We start from the raw sequence: 23,011 nt of genomic DNA, 5'->3' as shown, positions 1-23,011 counted from the left end.
TGCCAGCCACAGCCTGTCCTAGCCATATGAGCTCTAATAGACAGGCTATTTTAGGGAAGAGCAAATTCATGCATGTGAGGTCCATAATAAATACTATTTTTAAACTTCTCTAAAAACAGAATAAACGTTAACTCCAGTGTAGCATAAAAGGAATTGACAATGAATAATGTTTGTCTCCCTCTTCAAAAGGTTTAAAAATGATGATGTATTTATAATGTGAATTGAATTATTCTGAATATGAGTTTCATTTCCCTCTGGCATTATATAAGATAGCCTGGTCACATAGAAATGATCATCTGCTTCTTAAAGTTGAGTTAACATCAGCTCAGGAGGCAAAGCAGGGTGAATGTTCTGGAAGACCATATATGAGCAGAAAAAAATATAATTACTACAAGATTTTCAGGAAATAAAAAATTTAGGAGTCACTCAGTTTTTAAATTCTCCAAATACACTTTCAGTTTCTGTTTTGCACAATTTTTCTCCTATGAAGGATGAAATGGATAAGCATTGTCAGCTCCCTCAGTGAGGTTTGTGATGGTTCACTTGCAAAGAAAAGGCTTGGGGAGTGCTGAGTCCTTCATGAAGCTGCCAAGACAATGCAAGTCTTCCTTCCAAGACTAATGAAATGAAAAGTAGGACTGGAGGATAATGTCTTCACGTGTTCTGCTTAATGAAGTGACTTTGTAATTTCACCTGTGTGTAAAAATCTGCATTTAGTGGACAGTGCAATTGAGGTTTTTTTTCATCCTTTCTCTTGCAGGCCATTTCTCGCCTGTGTGAAGATAAATACAAGGACTTCAGGAAAGCTGCAAAGAAACGGTCGGTCAGTGCTGACAATCTGACTGTGGTTAGATGGTCCCCTGCAATTATCTCCTAACAGAGGAGACTGGAATATTCCTACAGACGTACTGTTTCATCCATCCATTTTTTTCAGAGTGGGCTGGGGGCGGGGGGATAAAGAAAAAAAGACTTTTGATTTTTTTATTTTTAAATCTGTCAAGCTGCCTTTACAGTGCCTCCCCATTGTGTAGCACACGAGTGAAATGCCTAACGGAAGGAGAAATGGAGAGAAATCGGTGTTCGGGAGAGAAGATCGGCAACAATTATTTTCTAACTTCCACTAACAGCTTTACACTTTTATGAGGAAACAGCAAATCAGGTGCTTGGAAGAAGAAACAAAAAAATGAAGTAGAGGCAGAAGAATATTTGAGAACTCTGCCATTTTCTATTATACTGTACTCATGAAGGGAAATGGCAGCATGAAAAAAAACCCATGTAGTCAGATGACTGTGCACTAGAGGAATGACGTTGGGAGAGTTCCATCTTAAAGGTTTCTCTTAATATCTTCTTTTTGTTGTTGTTATTGTTGTTGCTGGGGTTTTTTTGCATTCCTCATTGCTGCTTCCCAGGATAAATTCTTCCCCTTGCACAGCAGGAAATACAAAGTCTGTATTTACAGTAGCACAAGCCCCTGAATAAATAGCGTTGGGTTTTTTCACTGCACTTTTCTCTGTAACCTGTCTTATTAGCATTATTCTTCTTAATTATTATGCATATGTTACATTTCTTGTATGCCTTTTATTGTATTTTGAAAGAGAGAACTTGACCATAGTGCTGAACCAAAAGTGTGTACAGGGATCAGAAGATCTTCGTAATTTCATGATGTGTTTTATTTATGGTATACTTGGGTGCGTGTGCCTTCCTGAGTTCTTGGAATCATTTATTTTTCCATAATATAAAGATACAGCTGTTAAAGTCTTGAGATGATGATGACGATGATGATAAGACTTGGGCCAAATCTCTGAAATTTGCAACAGATCTTGTGATCCTTTTTGAAGATTTTCATAGCATTAGAAATTTAGCAGAATTCATCCATTTTGAAGGAAATTTTTTTTTTTGTATGGCCTGACAAGTTCATTCCTTCACCTCCAGGTCCATTGTTGCAAGCAATATTCTCAATTTTTATATGTTTACTTTAAATCAAAGTGAGCCTGTTTGTATAAAATAAAAAATAATAAAAAAAATTGTTCAAATGAGAAGGCCTGTAGAAGAGCAGAATGGAAATCTTAACAAGGTATCTGTCACAAGGAGATTTGATTTGGAAGCTAAAATACAAACCCTCATGTATTTCAGTGTAGGTGCTTATAGAAATTAAAAGTAACTGAACTGTGAATATAATTTCCAACTTGGATTATTAAACTCCTCTGTTGTTATTATAATTTTGCTCTTACTGTGGCTGTTCGCCCTTGGCAGTTGTAAGAACCTTTTATACAAAATAATTTCTCAGTACAAGCATATTTGCTTCAAAACACCGCAGGGTGATTTTTTTTTTTTTTTACCCCAGTTGTGGTGGTATATTTTTTGGTTTTGGTTTTTTTTGGTTTTTTTTTTTTTTTTTGCAGTTTAGAAAGACACAGCTGAAAGCTCTCGGTTCCCTGCAATCTGTCCTTGCGACTATCACCGAAGGGAATGGCAGCAGAGTTTGTGCACTACTGTTGTAACCCAGCAGGATCCATGTTTGTGTTGTTGAGCCCTATGGGCTTGTGGCAGCCTGGGGCCAGGGGTGCACACTTGTCCCCAGAGTGACGCTGCTCCGGCAGCAGCGCAGCTGTGACACCACACGGTTTCCTCTTGGCTTTCCCATGGGACTTGTTTAGTTTGAGACACGAAGGCTTTGTCCATTAATTCTCCTGATGCTCTTTGGGCCTTTAAAATAATCTAATTCTCGTCACTTCTTGTTGTGCCAATGCATCAGAACTGTGAGTATCCAAGTCCATTTTTCCCTTGAACATGGAATGTAAGGCAAGTGTTTATAAAAAATTACAGCGTTTGAGACCTCTTTACAGATAGTATCAAAAGGAACATTTTCAGAGCATTTGAAATTCATCCTTTATAAGCATAAATTTAGGCTTTAAAATATGAAAAATATTTTGATTTATCAACACTTTGCTAAACTATTTTCCATTTAACTTGATATCAGGAATATTGGTTTTATCCATTTCTGGGTGATAGAGATATGAACTTTGGATTATGTAAAGATATCAATGCATCTACTATAATTTTTGTGAAGTTTATTAAACTACTTTAAAGATTGTATAGTCTATTTATTGTATGTATGTACATACAGTCTGATACTTTAAAAAGTGGATTCCGTAAAACCTGGCTCAGTCTTTGTTTAGACTATTGAATATCGTTTTAGCCTTGTGCACTGGACTCTACCTCTGTATAGGAGAATTTTCCATATTCTTAATTAGTACTGATTCTGTGATTAACTTGGTTATGTTTCTTGCACTAAGAATTAAAAAAAAATCTGCTGTAAGTGTGGATTTTTTCTTTAGTTTTACCATATGAATCCTCTGCATTTAGATGGATGTTTTTTTCCCTCATGGTTATAGAATAATTCTTTGCTTTTTCTTCTGGTTTGTTCCAGGGTTGCCAAAAAATACAGTACCTGTCAGTAAATCTGAAAAGTGTCTTTTGTTTGCAAGGTATTCTGTACCAGATAATTAAAAACGAATTATTATTTAGGATTATGTTGTGTTTAGTGTAGTTTTTTTCAGCATTACTGTATGGAAAATACCATTGCAAAGTTAGAGAATCACCGGAGATGTAAGAAGGGAGAAGAACCATATAACATTTTAATTAACAGCACAAAGACATTGTGTTTTGCTGTAAATGTTTTCTGGATTAAGGTTTTCATTATTGCTTTGGTCACCGGCTCAGAACTGAAAAGGTGTAGGAGATACAATAAACCTGTCCCTTCAAGCATCATTGTCTTAATGAATTATTTTTGTATGTTGAGCCAGTGGGACACTTGTTTGGTCATTTATGCATTGATAATTGGATCAATATTTGAAAAAGGCATCTTGTAAGGTTTTTAATCATTCATCCATATGCAGCCCAGAGTTGCTTCCGTAATTTGTCTTTCCATCTGCAGACCTGTTTGTATTTAGTTAGCTGTTTGTATTTCATTGTTTGTCAGTGACATACATCATTCTGACAGACATTGTCATGTGGGACTGAGAGCACTGGAGTCATGGGATAAAGTGCAAAAACAAAAGGGTCAAATCACCTTCCACAAACCAGTCAGCTCTTCAAATGATGCATATGCATGTTTTCTCTTGTTAAAAATATACAAAATTCCATCCGGTAGCAGGGTAATGACTTTATCTTGTTAAGGGTTTTGGAATTTTTCTTAGAGAGAAATTAGCATATATTGTATAATTGCTGTTTATATTTATGGAGTCTGAACTGTGTTTTAACACCTTTCTCTCCAGCTTCCCTAATGCCAGAAACCTTAGCTATGGTATAAAAGATTAGAAATAACAAAAACCTAATCTGAAAAGGGCAATGGTGTAATGGTGGTAGATTACAAAATGACATCTGGTAGTGTTGGCTATGTATAAAAATAGCAGTATATGGGAGGGGAATAGAGGAGTTGAAAGAGCAGAAAAAAACCCCAAAATTTAAACTCCTGAAGCAACAAATTATTTACAGTCATCCTTAGTTTGAGCATTTCATTTCCCAGTGATGTGTTTAAACTCCTACCTGAAGTGCTGCACATCACTGCAGACTCGTGTTGCTCTCTGCCTCTTCTTGGTCTTCATGTGGAATCCACTCAGCTTAGCTTTTAGCACTTTTCTCACTTTGTGTAAAACATATTTTTCTGTAATCAGACCTCTTTTAAACTTGAATTGGCAATTATTGGCAACATTTGCCTATTCTGCAGTGAAGTTCCCACTTAGTGTCTCTAATGGGTTCTGAGAAATCGGCTCAGCTATAAACACAAACATACCTGTGTGAGTGCACCTAGATATATGTGGAAATGTATCTACACCCAGAATTCAGTAAGTGTCTTTCTGCTGTTTTTGTCTTTCTTCTCATCAACTGAACTCCATCTGGAGGAAACCACAGGCCTGGTGAGACTGAGCTGCATAAACTGAAGGTAATGATGGCAGATAGGTAGCGACCATCGTTCTGTGAAAATGTTTTAAAGAGGGAAACAATTTAGAAGAAAAGCTGCTGCTCATGAGGAAAACAATAGTAATAGACATAGATTACGATGCTGAAAAGGATTGTTTCATAGTGTGTGTGAACCTCCTTTTCTGGATCTTATGGGAATCCACAAAAAGTAATTGGTGAGTTGCAGAACCAAAGCTTGAAAGGACTGATTCCATTGAGGGCATCGAGGCACTGGAACAGGTTGCTGAGACAAGCTGGGGATGCCCCATGCCTGGAAGTGTTGATGGCAGGAGAATTGGAACTAAATTAAGATCCCTTCCAAATCAAGCCTTTCTATGACTATAGCCAAGAAAGCCAGGCTTGAGTTTATTTGTTGCCTGGCCTGGATCACTGGGCTTTTCCCACTAAATAAGGAAGCAACAAGATGGCAAAATGAAGAAAGGCATGCGCAGAGTAGGACAAGTAGACTGTATTTCTTGTGTCCCTTCTGGAATAGTTGGCCTGATGCAATTTGGTGTGAAAAAAGAGTTGTTTTTTCATGCTCTTTTCACCATGTATAATGTGTTTCAGTATTATCAGCAGAGACTTTCAGCTGTTACACCTGGAGATATCATTTGATGATGATATGCTTAGCAAGTTTCTTGTTGTGGTGAAATTTGGTTATATACCTATGAGTTGTCCAGAATCTCTGTTAAGAGTTGGTAAAGCTCAAGATGTCAGAGGTCTCTAGAGATGGAGAACAGCAAATAATAACAAAATGTCAAAAATTGTATTTTGTAAAATACAATTTCCCAATGTACCTGATTTAGTTTCAGATGTTTTTTCCTCGATCTCTGACATATAGACTGGGGTGCTGTGGAAACTAAAGCAGTAAAACTTTGAAGCTGGAAGATGTCTGGGACTAGCACTGACACCCCATTGAATTTACTGGCAGTGAAGTGAATCCTCAAAAAACAGGTGAAAACTTGCTCATGTGACATGAGGACTTCTCTAAACAGACATTAGACTAAGACATCACCTTCATGTAAGAGATTCCACAGCACACTTATGTACAGAGCTAATTCTTCTCTTAGCTGTAGTTTTTCATGCTTCACTGCTCTGGGTTTTCATGCCCCTGTATTTTAGATGTTAATATAAATTATTCTCCATGGAAACAGTATCTTGGGAACTGGCAGCTTGATATCCTTGCTGTCTTATATTACAGATCATCCTGTGGCCACAATCTTCTCTTTCATGTATTTCAGGCAAGTGAAGCATTCTGCTGTAGAAAAAGGAGACCAAAAATACAGGGATTGATGTGCTGGAAGGGCTATGAGCCACAATTGTGTATTTTTAAAAAATAATTCATGAAATAAAGATGGGGAAATGTACCTTCTATCCTGTCAAAACCAAAAGGCATTGATGATACTTCGAGAAGTGTGATTGTGTTAAATCTCTTGGGCAAAGAGTTTAAGGGATTATTCAGTGGAACAGGATATACAGAGTGTTTTGCCATAGATCTGGGGAGGAGGGACACCAAGCTGTACTGAGCAAAATGGTACAGAAGTACATGTAAAGTGCAGATACCAAATAATCTTGAACATCAAGCTTTTGAATGGCAGAAGTATCTTGATGTTGGTGCACAATTTCAGTGTTTGAAAAGTATTGGTGGTCACCTTACTTCCATAGTAATACTTCCATCCTTTTCCTTTTGTGGCCTTCCAGTAAAAGGTGATCCTGTGTAGGCAAAAACTTAGTACACATTGTTAAGTATTAGAATATAATCAATAACACTTGAAGTTAGGCTTCACAAAATAAACTTGAAATAAAAAAGTAGTAAGAATTCCTGTTAAGTACATAAGCTGCAGGGGGTAACCTGCTGCTGCTGTGGGGCTTCATCAGTATGAACATTAAGTAAGGAGAGTCTCCTGCTTGTGACAGCTCAGTATGTGCCAGTCACACTTCTGAAGTCACAGGTTGGGAAGATGAGAAGAATTGCAGAGAGAACAACCTCCCACCCCCTATCCCCCAGTAATAACAACTCAACCCCAAGTCCTTTGTAGCTACAGTAGTTTTGCTCTGCAGAGTTTTGAACAGAGATGGAAAATTATCTTCCAGTTTACATCATTGCACAAAAGTAAGAGTAGTTAAAATGTGTAAATCACCACCAGTATTTGTAATGTTAAATATTTAACTTATTACTGCCATCAGGTATGTACCTTGCATTCTGCCATGGGAGCAAGTCCACAGTCTGAATGTGCTCTCTACCAGGGCTTTATAGGGCAGCTATGCTAAGTCTGTCCTCTGAGAAGCTAGAGGAATGTTCTTGTAACCTAGGAAAACAGTTGGGTGTTTCTCCATAATTTTGGATGCTGTTGAATAAGGTGATCTTCCAGATCTGCCTGATTTGAGGTTTTGGATCAATGGTTCCTTCAGCTGAACAGAAATAAATACTACAAAGCATAAAGCAGCAGTACTGACTTTGTCTAGAGAAATTGTGGTCATGCCACCCTGACTCCGAGCTTCAGCGATCAAAGGCCTGGCCTGATTCTTTTGCTTCCCCATTTAATCATGAGTCCCAGTGAGAACATTGTCAGTGTTTCTGACCTGTGAGAAATCTAGACTATGAAATTGTAGCTTTTCTGTGCTGACCTGTCATTGTGGTACATCAGAAAGGTTTTTTTTTGTTCTGCTCTATTTTGCTGGCATGTGGCAGAACAAAGTTGTTCTGCCCCTTAAGGTGTGCAAATAGCTGAACTGTGTGTTAGCTGAAACTCTGTGCTCAGATATCTCATTCCCAGCTGTGACTTTTCCCCTCAACCTTTTTGAAAATAATTTTCTCCTAGAAAAAGGAACCAGGGCAGTAAGTTTTAAGTTTTCTCCAAAATATATAGCAAATCAGCATCTAAATTTTTCCATTTCAGATTTTTTTCTATAATTTCAGACTTGAGCTTTTCCTTGACAACTCAGTACTAGTATGCATGTGAGCATTTATTTTTTGTTTTAATTGCATTAGATAAGGATTTTCTATGGCAGTTGGTAATAGAAAAAGTAACTATTTAAAATGTCATTTGAACCTGTTGTTTTCCCCCTGAGAAATGCATTTATCTTTGACTTGCTAAGAATAAGTAAGTCCAGTGATACAAGATTGCAGGTTTTTGCCTTGTCCCTTCATCCTGTTACATAAACAAGGAACTTTTAACTGTTTTCCAATATTTGTAAGAAATTTTAGAAATTTCTAATACTTTCAGTATAAACTGAGAGCTTCAGAGGAGGATTGGAGGTGCAGAGAAAAAAATAAAATTGTAGTTTTGATTTCTAACAAAAAAAAAAAAAAAAAAAAAATAGAGCAGACTCGAGTATCTATGTCCCTCAGCTTTTCTTCTTAATAAAGTGTCCCTAGAAACAGTTTCAGCACCTGTTGCCAAATGTCCTGTGTTCTCCTGAATGCAGGATTTCTCAAAATTTGAACAGAAAGCCTCAATCCCATCAACCCTTTAAGACCTGAGGTGCTTTCCCAGGGAAGTCAGGCTGAAATGCAATATAAAAGGATGGGTGATACAGGAGGGTGGGGGAAGAGGATCTCTTGGAGCAGTGGAAAAGCCCTTGAGCTGAGTCAGCACCAGGCTGAAGAAGTGGGTGAGGAACTCAGGCTTCCCATCCCACCAGTTCCTTATCCTCATCCTTGGAGCTGCAAGCCTGAGCTGCCACTGGGCATTGAAATGGTCGAATTCTGTGGGTCTGGTTTGTGTTATCAAGTACATGGGTAAGGCACACAGTTAAGTGAAATTGGTCTGTCTGACTGGGCAGCCCCAGTGCACCTCTCACCTATCACAGATTTGCAGCTGGTTTTGCCATGGATCTCATGCATCAGTCTCTGCATCTTGCCTGGCCTCCTCCTGTGCTGTGCTGGTGCCTCAGGATGTGCCTGCTGGACAGAGCTCCTGGCAGTGTTAAACACACCTGGCTGGGCTCCTCCCTGTCCCAGGATGGGATATTGGCATCAGCAGCAGTGCCTCTCTTAGTGTTGGATTGCACAGATAATTGGTAGCCATCATAGAATGATTTAGGTCAGAAGGAAACCTTAAAGATCACTTTTCTCCAACCCCCTTCCATGGGCAGGGACACCTTCATTAGACCAGGATGTTCAGGGTCCCTTCCAGCCTGACCTGCTTTCCTTGGTCTATCTGCACATACCTCAGCAGTGTATTTAGTCAGGTTTGTGCATTAAGTCAGGGGCCAGGCAAGAGGGAAGTTTCATAATTTACTGTTGTGCAGAGGCAGAGTTGACCTGAAACACTAAACTCACCTGAGGGACTTTAGGTTGCTTTATCAACATTAGATGAGTTGCAATCTCTAAGCCTGAGGGATGAATCATATAATTGCTGAAGACTGGAAGGAACAGTAGGGGCCACATTACTTGAACTGAAAATTGATTTGCCTATCTGAGTAACACAACCTGGGACAGGAATTCCTGCAGATCAGAAACAGGGGTCTGGGGGATTGTGCCCCCAAGGCTCTGAAGGGAGAATTAGTCCATACATGAGTAGCTCTAACGTTAAAGTGAAAAACTTTGTCCTCCTGACTATTTCTATGTGAGAAGCCACATTATTACTGTGAGGGAATGCAGTTTAGGCATGTCCTGAAGCATTCATGCTAAATTTCAAAAATATAAGACCTTCTAATATTTTTTTTTCCCCAGGGAGAAAAGGCAGTCATAAAAGGAAAGCAGCAAAATGTAAAAAAATTGAGGGGGGAAAAAAGAGGATAAACTGGAATAGTAACAGCAGTTAGGAGGCACAATACAAGGGACTATATCCATAAATATCTGTGCCCAGTTGTCCTGGGTTTGTCAGTGCTCAACCCACTACACCTGTTAAAATAATTAGTACAATTTTTATTAGTGTCAGGAACACAGTAATTGGTAGCAATTTTGTAGATTAGATTGAAATAGCAAAGTATCTGTCATAATGCAGAGGAGGGAGAAAGATTGTGCTAATGGCCCTGTTTTGTCTTTTTGTGCTATGTTTGTGCCTTACCACAGTAATAAAATCTCATTTCTGTTACTGGTACTGAAGGAATTTTCAGTGTGGGCTATGCAATATCTTGGAGTGACAAAATTGCTTTTCAGGTGATCTGAAAGGTTTTGCTGAGGCAAAGACGGTTGGCTGGAGATAATCCTCAGTTCTGGAGGGGAACTACCTTTGGAAGAAAGCTCAAGGAGAGCAAGTAGAAATGGGAGATGGTTTATTCTGTGTTTGTGCAGAGCACAGTGAAACAGAGAGGCTGAATTGCCGTGCAAGGGATGGGTGAGCAAACTGAGCATAATCAGTAATCTCTGCTCTTTCATGGAAAATAGACTGACTGTCATTTAAAAAACCAGGACCTAAATTGGTGTTCTTCCCCACCTCTGCTGTGGTTTGCCTTCCAAGCAAAATCTCACTGCTCTCTGCTTGGGCCCCAGTAGGATGTTTGCCAGTGTATTTATCCATCGTGTGAGATTTCCTTTCCTCTGGATGTCGGAAGCTGCTCGGGGTAGGGAGCAGTGCTGTGTGCTCCCAGTCTGCCTTAGGGATGGGTCCTGTGGGGAAACCCACTCTTAGTCATTCCTGCCTGTTTCTTTTGCTCTCTAAAATATTGGAATAAATCCTTCAGGATCCATATTACCCTTTTGATGTTGTAGTAAAAATTTTCAATTTTTGGGTATTGAACTCCTGTTAATTTTACTAAGGACTGAGCCATTGAGCTGAATCTTATGATGCTTTTTTCTTTAAAACAAAAAATCCTGGCTGATAGAATACACGGAATGTGAACAGTATTGCAGTTTAATGGGGAAATTCCTTGTGTACTCCCCAGCATGTGTTGAGTTCACTAGCACTGATTATTAAAAATGGCTCTTGGAAGGAAACAAAGTGGAAACCATGGAAACTGTGGCAACTGGCATGGTAGGACTGTATTGTAAAGCGAAGGTTCAGGGTAGAGAGCAAATTCAAATCCTGAAATAAAAATTTGGAGGTTGTGGAGGTTGACATATCTGAATTTGGTTTAAATGACTTTTTACATGGCCACACTAAACTTAATAGATCGACTATTAGCAGGTCGAGTCAATTTGACACAGTTTAAGGTTAAAACAAACCTCATAAAACTGTAAGTTGATGTGCATCTCTTAATGATGAGATGCAAAAACTCAATTTCATGTTGTCCAACAAATGGCCAGACATACATCCATAAGTTGTACATCCTGATATTCATGCAAGAAATCTAACAATTCCTTTGTCTAGTAAGCTGTGAGTAGCAGCTATGAGGAATATTAGATTTTCCCCTTCATTGTTCATTGAACACAGCTGAAGATCAAAAATTCTCATTATGAAACAGAATGATAGATGTACACATTTTTTTAGACAGAAGTACTCTTCTAGATAAGGACTTTGTTATGCATAGGATACAGCTTTTATTTATTTAAAGATATATATATATATAAAGATATATTTTCAAGATGAGATTTAATAGAATGTACATTTTGACTTCTGCATAGGAATAAATTTTACTTGAAAATGATGTTTCTTCACATTAGAAGAAATACACAGTTGGTACAGCCTGCAGTGGTTCCTGGTGTTTAAGTTGCATGTGAATTAGAGGGGGGAAAATACCATTTCTCTTTTCAGCTTCCTTCTTTGATTTATCCTTCCCCCTGTGCTTGGTTTAATGACCACATAGTTAGAGCACATCTGTCCACACTGAAAGAAAAAGCAGTGTCAGTTTTCAATAACAGAGTCAACAATATAGGATTTGTTTCTTAAAATGATCAGCCATGAAATACAAGAAGGTGTAAAGAACCCTTATTTTAAATGCACAGTGGCTGCCTGTACGTTAAATCTAAGATGACAGATTTATTTAGTGAAATCCAGAACCAACACAGTAAGCTCTTTTGTTGTGCATGTTGCAAACAGGAATATTTGCCTTCCATAGCTCTAGCAATATTCATACTTAGAAACAAAATATTGCATTTAAAACATGGTGACCCAAAGATTTTCTTGCCGTCTGTTTATTATGAAATCTGTTTCCCAGTTACCTAAGACCTTTTTCTTATTTAAAAGATTTCCATGGTATCAGCTCACCCTACCTGATCATTGCTAGGTGTGGACTTGCTGTGGGGAAGAACTCTTTAGTGCCAAATGTTGGGCATTAATGAAACATGAAATCACCTGCTTCATCATAAAATACAGGATCCTTAAACTCTCCAAACCTTCAGTTTTGTATTTGGCACTGTGGGGAAAGGTGAGTCTAAAACTCAGTGTCAAATGTTAAGGGCAAAATTTAGAAGAGAAATCTCTCTTATACAAGGGGATTTTTTTGTGTTACAGCAGAGCAAAATTCAGTAATAATGTCATGTGCTCATGTAGCTACCTATTTCAGTGGGAGTTAAGCTGATAGTAATAATGTGCTTTTGAAAATCCAGTGGACTCACTTTGTACTTTTACTGCTTAGTAAATTAAATACTTCTGCAGAAATTGGCCCTGAGCTCCTGAATGAGAATATATTTCCCATTACCTAATTTTCCTTCGTATCTGTCTTTAAGTGTTCAAAATTCTTGGTTGAGTAGCTGTGAAGTTGCTGAACCAAAGTCTGAAGCAGACCTGCTTTTTCTATTTGTCGTCCTCTTAGAAGCCAGTTCCCTTTAGAAATGTGACTTTTCTGAATATTCATTCACAATAAGGGGCTCTGTTGGGAGAATGGTCTAAATCCTTAAGAGCATGCAGTGAAACAGTCTTTTTTTAGGTTTACTAAATCAGTAGAGGAACAGTGAGACAGCACAGCACGTGCAGGGCACGGAGGGACCAGGCTCAGGCATCCAAGGGGTCTGAGCTGGTGTGGAACTCAGCAAGGTTGAATCCAGTCAATATGAGCAGCTAAAAACTGGGCTGAACTTCACTGCTCTGGGTGTCCTTCTGGGCTGTTTTGGCATGCACTGGCATTTATGTACACCTGAGCATGTGTGCATGCAGCTCCTCCCAGGGAATGGGAGGCAGGAAGAGATTGGGAAGAGGCAGAGTTTGATGGAAGTTTCCTTTCCTTGCTCTCAACTCTGCTGCTTCTGGGGACTGATGAGTTAGAGGCTGGGCAGTGGGGAATAGGAGCACATTATTTAGGCTCCCCACAGAATAGATGATGATGAAATAGATTCTCTGCTCCCCACCTCAGCGTGTGTAGGCTCTGTAGCCCAAAAGCTGGAGCAGTGATTCCCTTGCCTTCTTCATGTCTGAACTACTATGGGCTGCTCTGGGCACAGGCTGCTTTCAAACTAATTTCCTTCCAGCACCACCAAAGAGGCAGCTGGAGAGAGGTCCCAGGGAATGCAAAGTGTGCAGTGCTGCATGTGCCTGTGTAAAGCAAAGGGCTTTCCATGCTGTGCTGGCTCCTTGGCTGTGTGTACTGTGAACATTTACATACATGTATGTGTCTAGTACATATGTCTTAAAAAGAACATTTTTTTCTGGACAGTTTTGCCTGCTACTTTGCTATTGTCCTTCATGTCTAGCTTGTTTCTTTCTCTCTCCCTTCTGCTGTATCTCACAAATTTTAAAATAAGTCCATGAAGATAAATTGCCTTTTAATGTTTACTGTCCCTTCCAAATAGATTCCCCCGCCCCACCATTTACAAATCACCTTCAGAAGTTCTAGATTTACTGCAAGATTCATCATTAATACATAATTTTACATAATTCTAAGTAATTTCTAACAGGCTTTAAAATATTATATATGCATCTGTATTTTTTCTTTCTGAAATTATGATATGCCAAAGGACCTGGACTGGAAATGCTCTATCCCTTTGTCTTTTAGGAAAGCTGCTTTGCTGACCTATTTTGCCTTAACATTAGTTAAATTGGTAGAGGGATATTCCTTCATTGCCAGGTGCTGTGTAGGGTGCAGCCTCCCTTAGTAACTCACTTCACTTCAGTGTCATTAGTGTAGGTCTTGACTGGTAAAGACAGAAGGGCTTGGAATTTGCTATGCCAGAGGAATGCCTTTATTTTCTAAGAGCTTTTTTGATGTGTGATGTAGATTGTGGCACCATTCAGGTGACAGATTTGATCCTGAACTGGCTTCAAGCTAACTCTGCCTTACCTCTGGATGTCATTCTGAGCCAAGGACTAGCTGAAGTGTCTTTGCTCTCTGTGAAGAGCCCCAGGTCTAAACCTGGGGATGTGGCACAGGTCCACACTGCAGTGAGATGCAGTCCCAGTAGTTCAAAGTATTTCAGTGGGTCTCTTACAATGCTGGAGTCACATGTTTGAATTTTTGCAGGATCAAGCCCTAGACCTATGGTAAGGGGTTATGAATGTGGAGAGCAGATGGGAATTTTAAAATAGATTTAATTGTGTCTTCTTGTGTTTCATTGTTTGTCTCTGAAAGCTTTCCAGTGGCATTTAGGTACCTTCCTAAAATCAGATGTGATGAGGTACTGCTGGGTTTGAAAGCTTAACTTTACCCAATACCATGTCAGTTTTTTCTACCTGCCTCTCTTTTTAATTAGAATTCAGTGCAAGTTCATAGATTTGACAGCTTTTTAGGCTGGGAAGGGCTGTTTGTGGGATTCTAGAGCTGGGACTGGGGCTGTGCACCACATGCCCACCTCTGGTGTGGGAAATGGTGCCAAACCAACTGGTGGCACTGCAGAGCTGGGGTCCTGCTGCTGCTACACCCATGCCTGTAATATTGCTCTCCCTATTTCTTTACAGTTCTTACAGGCTGACAGGGAATGCAGGGAACAGATAAAGATAAATAATAAATGAGGGGGATTGTATGGTAAATATCTTCAGCTACGATGTGGAAAATCTTCAGATGGGAATCATGGCCTGAAAGACAGTGCTGAACCAAGGGGTGAGAGAACTAAAGCCTGTGGTTCTGTGGAGACCAAACACTTTATAGCAACCACCACAGACTGGAGCCCAACGTGGACTGATGGCAGAGGCTTGGGAAGAGGACACCAGAATATATATAAGCTTATATAAATATAAGCTATCTAGAAAAGCTACAATTAAAAAAAGCTAAGTTGTCTGAAAAAGCTAAAATTTAATTCAAGTGTTCTGACCTAAGCTAAGCTGCATTGTGACTCTGGAGGGTGCCTACTTTCTTTTGGAAAAAAATGGGCCATCCTATCTCAGTGCAGCCATGCCATGGGATCAGATGTTGTCTGGTATAGTTCCACAGGCAACAGTCTGGGGGCTTAAATTCCTCACTGTTATCCCTCTTACACAAATGGTAGAGGTCTCACAGCAACGACAAGCAAGGATATTTTAACTGACAATATTGACAGAGACAATTTATAGCCCATTGTGTGGATGCAGCTGCTGAGCATTCATATCCTGCCACCATCCTGGCATTCCTGACTTTATTTTTGACAAAGGGTGTTTAACCAGGAATGCCTTCATATCTCAAAATAATTCATATCTTGACCATTTTTTCTCTATTGACTTTCTCCAGCTTTCCTTCATTCTCTTTCTTCTCACACATACTATCTCTGGTTGTAAAAAATAAATATCTGTATGTGTGTAAGTAAGTGAAGCTAAAACTATCACCACAAATCATAAATAAAACCAGGTAAGAGAAGAAATGACAGTTTGGCAAATATTTTGTATAAATCAATTCTGAAATCAATAACATTTCTGTATTTACTACTGCAACTAAAAATCTTTTTACACAGATAGCAAACAAAGGGTTTTGAAGGTCCATCTTTTCAAACTCCACTTTTAGGGTTTCCTTAGGGTGGTGTTTGCTACAGTAAGGATGCTCAGTTTGTTTTGCTAAGGCATTGCAAAGCCTGTGAGCAGAGAGCTGGGCAAAACTCTTTGTGCAAGTGTATCTTACTTTATGAAATGATTAGTTTTACCTTTTACCCAGGTAAGATGTGCTCAGCCATAAAGCTCAGCCCAGCTACAGTTCCCCTATGGAATATCTTCCTGCAGCTCCCTCTGAGCTGCCCTTGCTCCCCAGAGCAGCTGTGGGTTGGAGCACACAAGCAGGGCTGCAGTGCCCAGCCTGTGCCTGGGCTGTTGGCCCTCCACAGGTGTCAGGAAATCACTTTTCTCACCTGCTACATCACACACAGACTCCTTCTTCAGCTGCTTTTCAAGGTATTGTTACTATTTCCTGACTAAGGTTTTACAGTATGTTTGCCCTTGCCAGAGCACAGATTAAAAAGGACAGAGCACCATCCCAAAACTGGTTGATGGTGGTAGATTATTTTCCCCAAGGTAACCTGGGAGAAAAGGTGAGGAAGGAAAAGCTGAGAGTCTGATTTTCAGTCCTGCTTTTTCCTGGGGTACAGCACAGCGACACAATGTCCAGGACATGCTGTGCAGTCTCACCTTGTGGTCAAGGAACACTGAGCCCACGGACATTCTGCTCCAGGTGGGAGCTGCCCCACCACTGCTGAGGGGCTGCTGGGTGTCAGAATTCTTGTCAGTCACCCTTAAGATCTTTTAAGTGTTCTCCAAACATTTTTGAGTGAAGTACCAAGCAGTTGCAGCCAAAAGGACTGATATAAATTAAAAATGAGTGACTCGTGGCATCTTGAAAACCAAACCCATCCTTAGGATTTTTAGTTTTTAAAGCTTCCCCTGTTTTTCTTCTTGCCTGCAGGGAGGCTCAGCCTGCTGGCTGGCTCAGCACACAGAGGAGAGTTTGGTGGGGCTGTGATTGACAGGGCCATGGTGTTCTTCTGTCAAGGAGGTTTTGATTTAGAAACCAAGTGGTTTCAGGAAATTTCAGTGGGATAGTTTCCAGTGACCTGAACTGAAGTTGCCTTTCAAACACAGGGATGCTCATCCTTTTCTATTCCCTTTCCTTCTCTTATTCATCTGCAATTCTTGTGGGGAGACAGAGAGGTCTCTGTTATTTCCTGGTCCATGCTATTTTTTCCTCTCTCCCTGTCTTTCACCACTGAAGTATCTCAGCAATGCCAGGAGGCTGGAATGCCCCAGGAGGGTAAGAATAGTCTACAATGGCAGAGATCACTCCTGTTGTTGTTTGTCCACTTGCAGTTGCCTGGACAGAGGATCCACACAGAGGTAGGAGCAATTGGATCTGACAAGCTAGAGCTTTTAGAAGACAATGTGATAAAGCCTGAAGAAGATCAACATTCAAAACTAACAGTCCTGTTCAAATCATCAAAATAATCCTTCATCAACACATTGTTTTGGCTGAGTTCCTGATTTCTGTCCTTGACCCTTAGCAAAAATTCCTTGCTTTTTTATTTTTTCTTTCCTTTTTTACCCCCTTTCCTCCCTGTCTAGGTCTAATCTCCTTTGGAAATGACAAAACTGTTAGGACATCTGGAGCTGGAAGTGGTTTGAGCCTGTTCAAACATGGAGCACTGGGACTCACTGGGATTTTTGATAGTCACACTCAACTATAATGTGACTATTGTAGGTAAGTAAGAGATCTTTCTTTTGCTGCTTCATATCCTGAAGCCACCCAAGTGCCCTACTGTTAATCAACTTTAACTTCAGTTTATGATTCTGTGATCTGCATTGTAAGTTGTTTTCTTGATACCTGATAGAAGAGGTTAATGTATTTATTTTCTTGTTAAACAGATAACTTCTCTCTCTTTGATAGATTTTTCCTGAACATGGTATAAAATATTCTGGCAACAAATTTGAGTCTTCTTGATGACAGGGCTTCAGCTGGAAAAAGGGATCATGGTAAAAATACACAGAAATAATGCTGAACTCATACCACACAAAGTGAATGGTAGAATATATGCAATAACTTTAGTAACAAATTTTGAAAGTTAAAGAAGAGGACAGAAGACCCACTCTGAAGAAGTGATGAGGTCTGAAGACCCATCCATTCCTCTATTACAGGAAGAAGTTTGTGGTTACCATTGTGGTTAATTACTGCTTTTCATTCTTTATTTTTATAAGCAAATAAGGATCACATGCATTTAGGGAAATAAAAAAAAGCAAATTAAGATGCCATTGACTTTTCCTCAGCTAACTGCTTGCTGCTTATTTTTTGTCATTACTCAAATAAGACTCTGTTCCTCTTTCATGGCTACTTTAAACAAAGTGTGAGCCAGAGAAAAACTTTAAGGGCCTTTTAAAGACTCCTTGCCTGCAGCAGTTGCTGTAGTTTATGCTGTGCACTGCAGGGAGCACCCAGCTGAGCCCCAGCAGGGTTGCTGGAGAGGCTTGTTCTTGTATGTTTAATCAAGATTGGGTCTTTAGGGACAGGGATGCATGGAGGGCTTATCTCTCAAATGTATGTCACTCTAAACTACTTCCTAAGGAGCCATTGATTTTTCTTAAGCAGTACTCTCTGTTGTACATGTTCTAATTAAAAATTGATAGTGAAATAGCATGTAATATTTTGAACCTAATTAACTAATAAGCTTCAAACACTTTGAGGTCCTTGCAGGGAAAAAAATGCTACCTAAGGATGAAACATAGTTTGCTAAAGATGATAGATTCTGTAGAGCTGGTGTTTCCTATTGACCCACACTGTGTCAAAAAGAGAGTAACAGTACAGCCTGACAGCAAACACAGGAGGCTGGAAACACAGCAAAACCACCACTGCAGCTCAGGTGATTAAAGATGAAATGCAAAGACCTCACTTTATTTATGGCTGGATAATATATTATTTTGCCATGAGAAGCAGTTTCTCTGATGATCTCTAATAAACCTTTCATATTCTTCATGATTTTCCACTACAGAGTGCAGTTTTACTGTTCTAGCCCATAATCAGTCTACTGGCTACAAATGGTTTTTAGAGGGCACTTGAGCTGTATCTTCAGTACAATAATAGGTATCACACAATGTTGTGGAAATATTTGAGTATTTTAAATTCACACTAACTACTGGGAAATAGCTTTATGGGAAATACAGAAGAAAATTCTCCAAGGAAACACCCATAAATAATTAGTATAGTTTACAGAAAAATGCTTTGTGATCTGGATTTTTTTAAAAAGCCTTTATAGTGTGATTGGTGCTATTTCACAGATTTTGCACACAAAACCTTGTGTGCATGTGAGATGTGCATTCACTATTAATGACTTGAGCTTTTCAGTACATTTCTCAGCCCTTAACTCTGTATAATATATTTCTCTTTAGTCACTGAGTCTTGCTGTTTCTCTGCCTGTGTTTACAATTAGCGTCTTAACAATTCTTTAAAACAGAATTAATCTTATTTATGTTGGTTTTCCTCCCTCTTTTTAAGCAGTTTTTTTCCTCTTTTCTTGTAGGGGACTATTAAATTAAATTTCTTTTCCAAAACTGTACAGGGAATTGGTGATGGGATTCAAAAGGAAATGTGAGAAATTTAAATGCTAAACTTAACTTCAGATGTTGAATATCTCTAAGCCTTCCCATCCTGCCCAAGAAAATGTTTTAGGCTTTTACAGAATCATAGAATGGTTTGATAGAAGTGAACTTAAAGGTCTGAGTGGAGAAAAGCTGCACACCAAGGTGAACGAAGGCTGGAAATCATGACCAGGATGGGGCAACCAAAGAAGCAACAGAGAGAAATGTCTGGGGTGCACATTTGTACACACAAATGTGCATTTGTAGAACACTTTGCATAAGTTTGCTAATAATAAAAATAATAAATAATTAATAGTTTGCTAGTAAACACCATTCTAGACACAATAGAGAGATTTTTTTTGGCCAAAGTAAGCTTTGCATACAATGTCATGGCCAAGACCAAGAACAAAAGCTATGTCATGGAGCAATCTTTTATATCTAGATGAGTCTCATACTGTGTTACCTGATTTGCATTATGGAAATAGGACAAAATTCAGGCACAGAAACCCAACAATAAGAAAAAACTGGAGTGAAATGGGGTTGCATAGTCAGTTTTGATCTTTTTGTATCAGGGTGTTTTCATTAGGTTTCAGTTGGCATGGCTTATTATATATTTAACTCCTACACTGTCGAGTCTAGATGAAAATTATAGAATATGTTAGCTGCACATTTTCACTGGATTTTCAGTCCCAATCAAACAAACAAACAAAAACAACAACAACAAAAAAAAGAGCTAATAAGAGGAGAGACTATTTCTTCAAATGCCTCATGTATAGAAGGAGCATCACTGCATGACCTGCCTTCCTTCTCAGGGTCTGACTCTTACCTTTCCTTCTCTTGCAGGGAAGATCTGGCTGGTGCTGATAGTTCTGCTGCGTGTGGCAGTGGTGGTGCTGGCAGGCTTCCCCCTCTACCAAGATGAGCAGGAACGCTTTGTCTGCAACACCCTGCAGCCAGGCTGCTCCAACGTTTGCTATGACTTGTTCTCTCCCATATCCCACTTCAGGTTCTGGCTCATTCAGACCGTGTCTATCCTGCTGCCTTATGCTGCATTCAGCATTTATGTTTTGCACAAGGTAGCCATGTACATGGTAAGGATGCACTGTCTGGGGCATGAGTGCAAGAGCAAACAAGGGTTTGGGGAAAAAAGCCCCAAAGATGTGAAGGGGCTCTGTAAAAGTGAAGCTTTCAATAGAGTAGATTGTGGTGCAGACAACCTAAGAGTCCTTAATTTTTCAGGGGCATATACGGCTCACCTTTTTATTAGGACCCTACTAGAAGTTGCCTTTGCAGCTGTGCATTACTTTCTTTTTGGATTTTTTGTTCCTGACCGCTTCTCATGCTACCACTCACCTTGCACAAGCGCTGTTGACTGTTACATCTCCCGGCCCACTGAGAAATCCATCATGATGATTTTCATCTGGGGGGTCAGCAGCCTGTCCTTCCTGCTCAGCCTGGCTGATCTTGTCTGTGCTCTCCGGAGGATGACAGCAAGAAACCAAAAGAACAAGCTGCTGGCAAACCTCTGCACAGAGAAGGAGTGCAGGTTGCACCTTCCCCCAGTCCAGCAGAGTAGCTCTCCACCTCAGAATGGGGATGGCCCAGTAGCAGGCAGCTGTCAGACCAGTGACGGCTCCTGCTCGCTTCTCTCTGAAGAAGAAGAGGCTGTTCTTCATCCTGAAGGTGTCCCTCAGCAGAGTGCCAGCACTAACCTCAGCAGCAGTAAGTGCTGTGTATCAGGAGACCTTGCTGTGAAGCAACAGAGCACTGAAGAGCCCTCGTGTGCCAGGGAGCAGCAAGGAACTCCCTGCAGCCAAGTGAGACCCAGACTGCAGCAAGACTTCATTAAAGATACTGCCCTGTCTTTGAGACATCAGCTTGAGTCTCCCCTTGGAGTTTCTTCCTCTGTTGCTCAGAACAAGCTTTTAGGGTTCTGCCCTTCAGCTGAGCTAAAAAGTCCTGATGCACAATCAAATTATAGCAGCACTAGTTGCCTGAGGTCAAAAAAGTCAGAATGGGTATAGAAGCCAGAGTGAGCACTGTGCTGTGACCTTGACAGGGCAAATCATTGCAGCACTGAAGAGGCTTCAGGGAGTTTGAGCTGAATCCCTTGGCTGTGGTTATGCTGCAGAGACATTGTGCTATGCACCTGCATAAGAAAAGAAACAAAAACTTCAGATAAGAGTTTGAAGGGTATCACAATAAGGGACAAGCTCCTTAGAAATGCGACATCTTTATGTTTTTCTGCATGTAGATGGTTTTAAAAGGCTGTGGACTGTTACTGATGTGACTGACCTGGTTTTCCAGGAGTGTGTGTGAACACTTGTTTACTCTAACCTAGTTTTATTGCAAAAGATTGAGCTTAGCAAAGATATGTTGTCTACTGTCAAAAGCCTAGTTTATCCCCTCATACTTAAGTCTCAAAACCCACTTTAAGACAGAATACTCAAGAAGAAGACTAGACAGTGAATAAAATAAAAACACTTGTTTTGTAGCAAGGTGTTAATGTGTTAAAACCTCTGGACCTTATTGCTTGAAGGTGATACCTCTCCCAGCTAGAAGTGTCCATTTCTCTGACACTGATGCCAGCTGCAGTCTGACCACACCTTAGATATTCAACTATAACCCATTCTAGTACCTAGAAGAGCCTAAAAAAAAACAAAACAGAGAGGGTCTTTTTACAGCGGCATGTCGTGATAGGACAAGAAGGAATTGCTTCAAACTGAAGTAGGGTAGATTTAGATTAGATGCCAGGAAAAAATGTTTTACTTGATGGTGGTGAGGCAGTGGAACAATTTACCCAGAGAAGTTGTGAATGTCCTGAATGTTCCATTCCTGGAAGTGTTCAAGGTCAGGATGGGGCTTTGAGCAATCTGGTTTTGTGGAAAATGTCTCTGCCTATGGCAGGGGCGTTGGAACTAAATGATCTTTAATCTTCCAACCCAAACCATTCTATGAATTACAATGACCTCCAAAACAGACTGGCTGCATCCACACTGGCTGTTGGGCATGATCCTGTGATGAGAATTTCTCAGGAGACAGCAAGGAGGTGTGAGCCAGAAGGGTGTCAGGGACTGCTCCAGCAGCCATGCCCATGCTCTGGCTCCACTGACACATCTACAGCGTGTTACTTCTCAGCCTTAAGTAGTCAAACTGGGTCCTCAGTTTCAGGAGGTGGGAATGAGTCACCTGACCTGTTTTAGGGGGTTTCTAAAGGTGAGTCACTTTCTAGATATATCTATTTCTCCCACAATATGATGATCTCAGACCTGGGTTTAGGGAAAATGGTTTCTACCGTGAAAGAAGGATATAGTGGCAATGTCTATATCAAAGTGCTCACCCTCTTTATCTGACTGACTTATGATAATTTGAAAACATGTCTAAATTGAGTGAATCACAGTAGATTTTATTACAGTTAGCTTTGTGCTTTGCCTCTGTCACATCTGCATAAGTGTGGTCCAGCACTACAGCACAACAGTGCACGAGATGAATTTTCATTTAGCTACAAGTCAGTGGGGGATGGGTTGAAGGTTGCACATACCTGCAGATCATCAGTGGGAGTGGATGTGGAAGAGCATGTACCCAGAGAAATGTGCTGGTGGTAGTGTCTTACAAAACAAATTATTCAGAGGGTGTCAAGAGCTGGTGTTTGTGGATACTGTTTGGTGCTGGAGTAGCTACGATGCTGTTCAGACCATTTAGGCCATTTTAGACCATGCTGTTTAGTCTTGCTTTGGGCTGCCAAACAAGTTTCTGTAACAACTGAAGGA

General features: G+C 40.1%; 2 protein-coding genes across 2 annotated transcripts in view; both read left to right on the top strand.

Annotated features, from left to right (window-relative positions):
* The window catches only part of CCNY (cyclin Y), a 118,376-nt gene extending 114,607 nt beyond the window's left edge, over nucleotides 1–3,769 (top strand). The window contains exon 10 of the mRNA XM_079301264.1: nucleotides 761–3,769. Coding sequence (XP_079157390.1) covers nucleotides 761–877 — 117 coding nt within the window. The 3' untranslated portion in view covers nucleotides 878–3,769. The remainder of the gene's footprint in view (nucleotides 1–760) is intronic.
* Nucleotides 3,770–11,573: 7,804 nt separating this feature from the next.
* Nucleotides 11,574–22,095, top strand: GJD4 (gap junction protein delta 4). Its single transcript, XM_079301586.1, has 3 exons — nucleotides 11,574–12,219; nucleotides 17,238–17,373; nucleotides 20,085–22,095. The coding sequence occupies exons 2-3, from the start codon at nucleotides 17,310–17,312 to the stop codon at nucleotides 21,263–21,265; spliced, it is 1,245 nt and encodes a 414-aa protein (XP_079157712.1). The 5' UTR covers nucleotides 11,574–12,219; nucleotides 17,238–17,309; the 3' UTR covers nucleotides 21,266–22,095.
* The last annotated feature ends 916 nt before the right edge of the window (nucleotides 22,096–23,011 follow it).

Source organism: Erithacus rubecula, assembly GCF_903797595.1.
Source record: "Erithacus rubecula genome assembly, chromosome: 3".
NCBI lineage: Eukaryota > Metazoa > Chordata > Aves > Passeriformes > Muscicapidae > Erithacus > Erithacus rubecula.
Note: the sequence above shows the minus strand (reverse complement) of the source record. Positions and strands in the feature narration are given on the sequence as shown.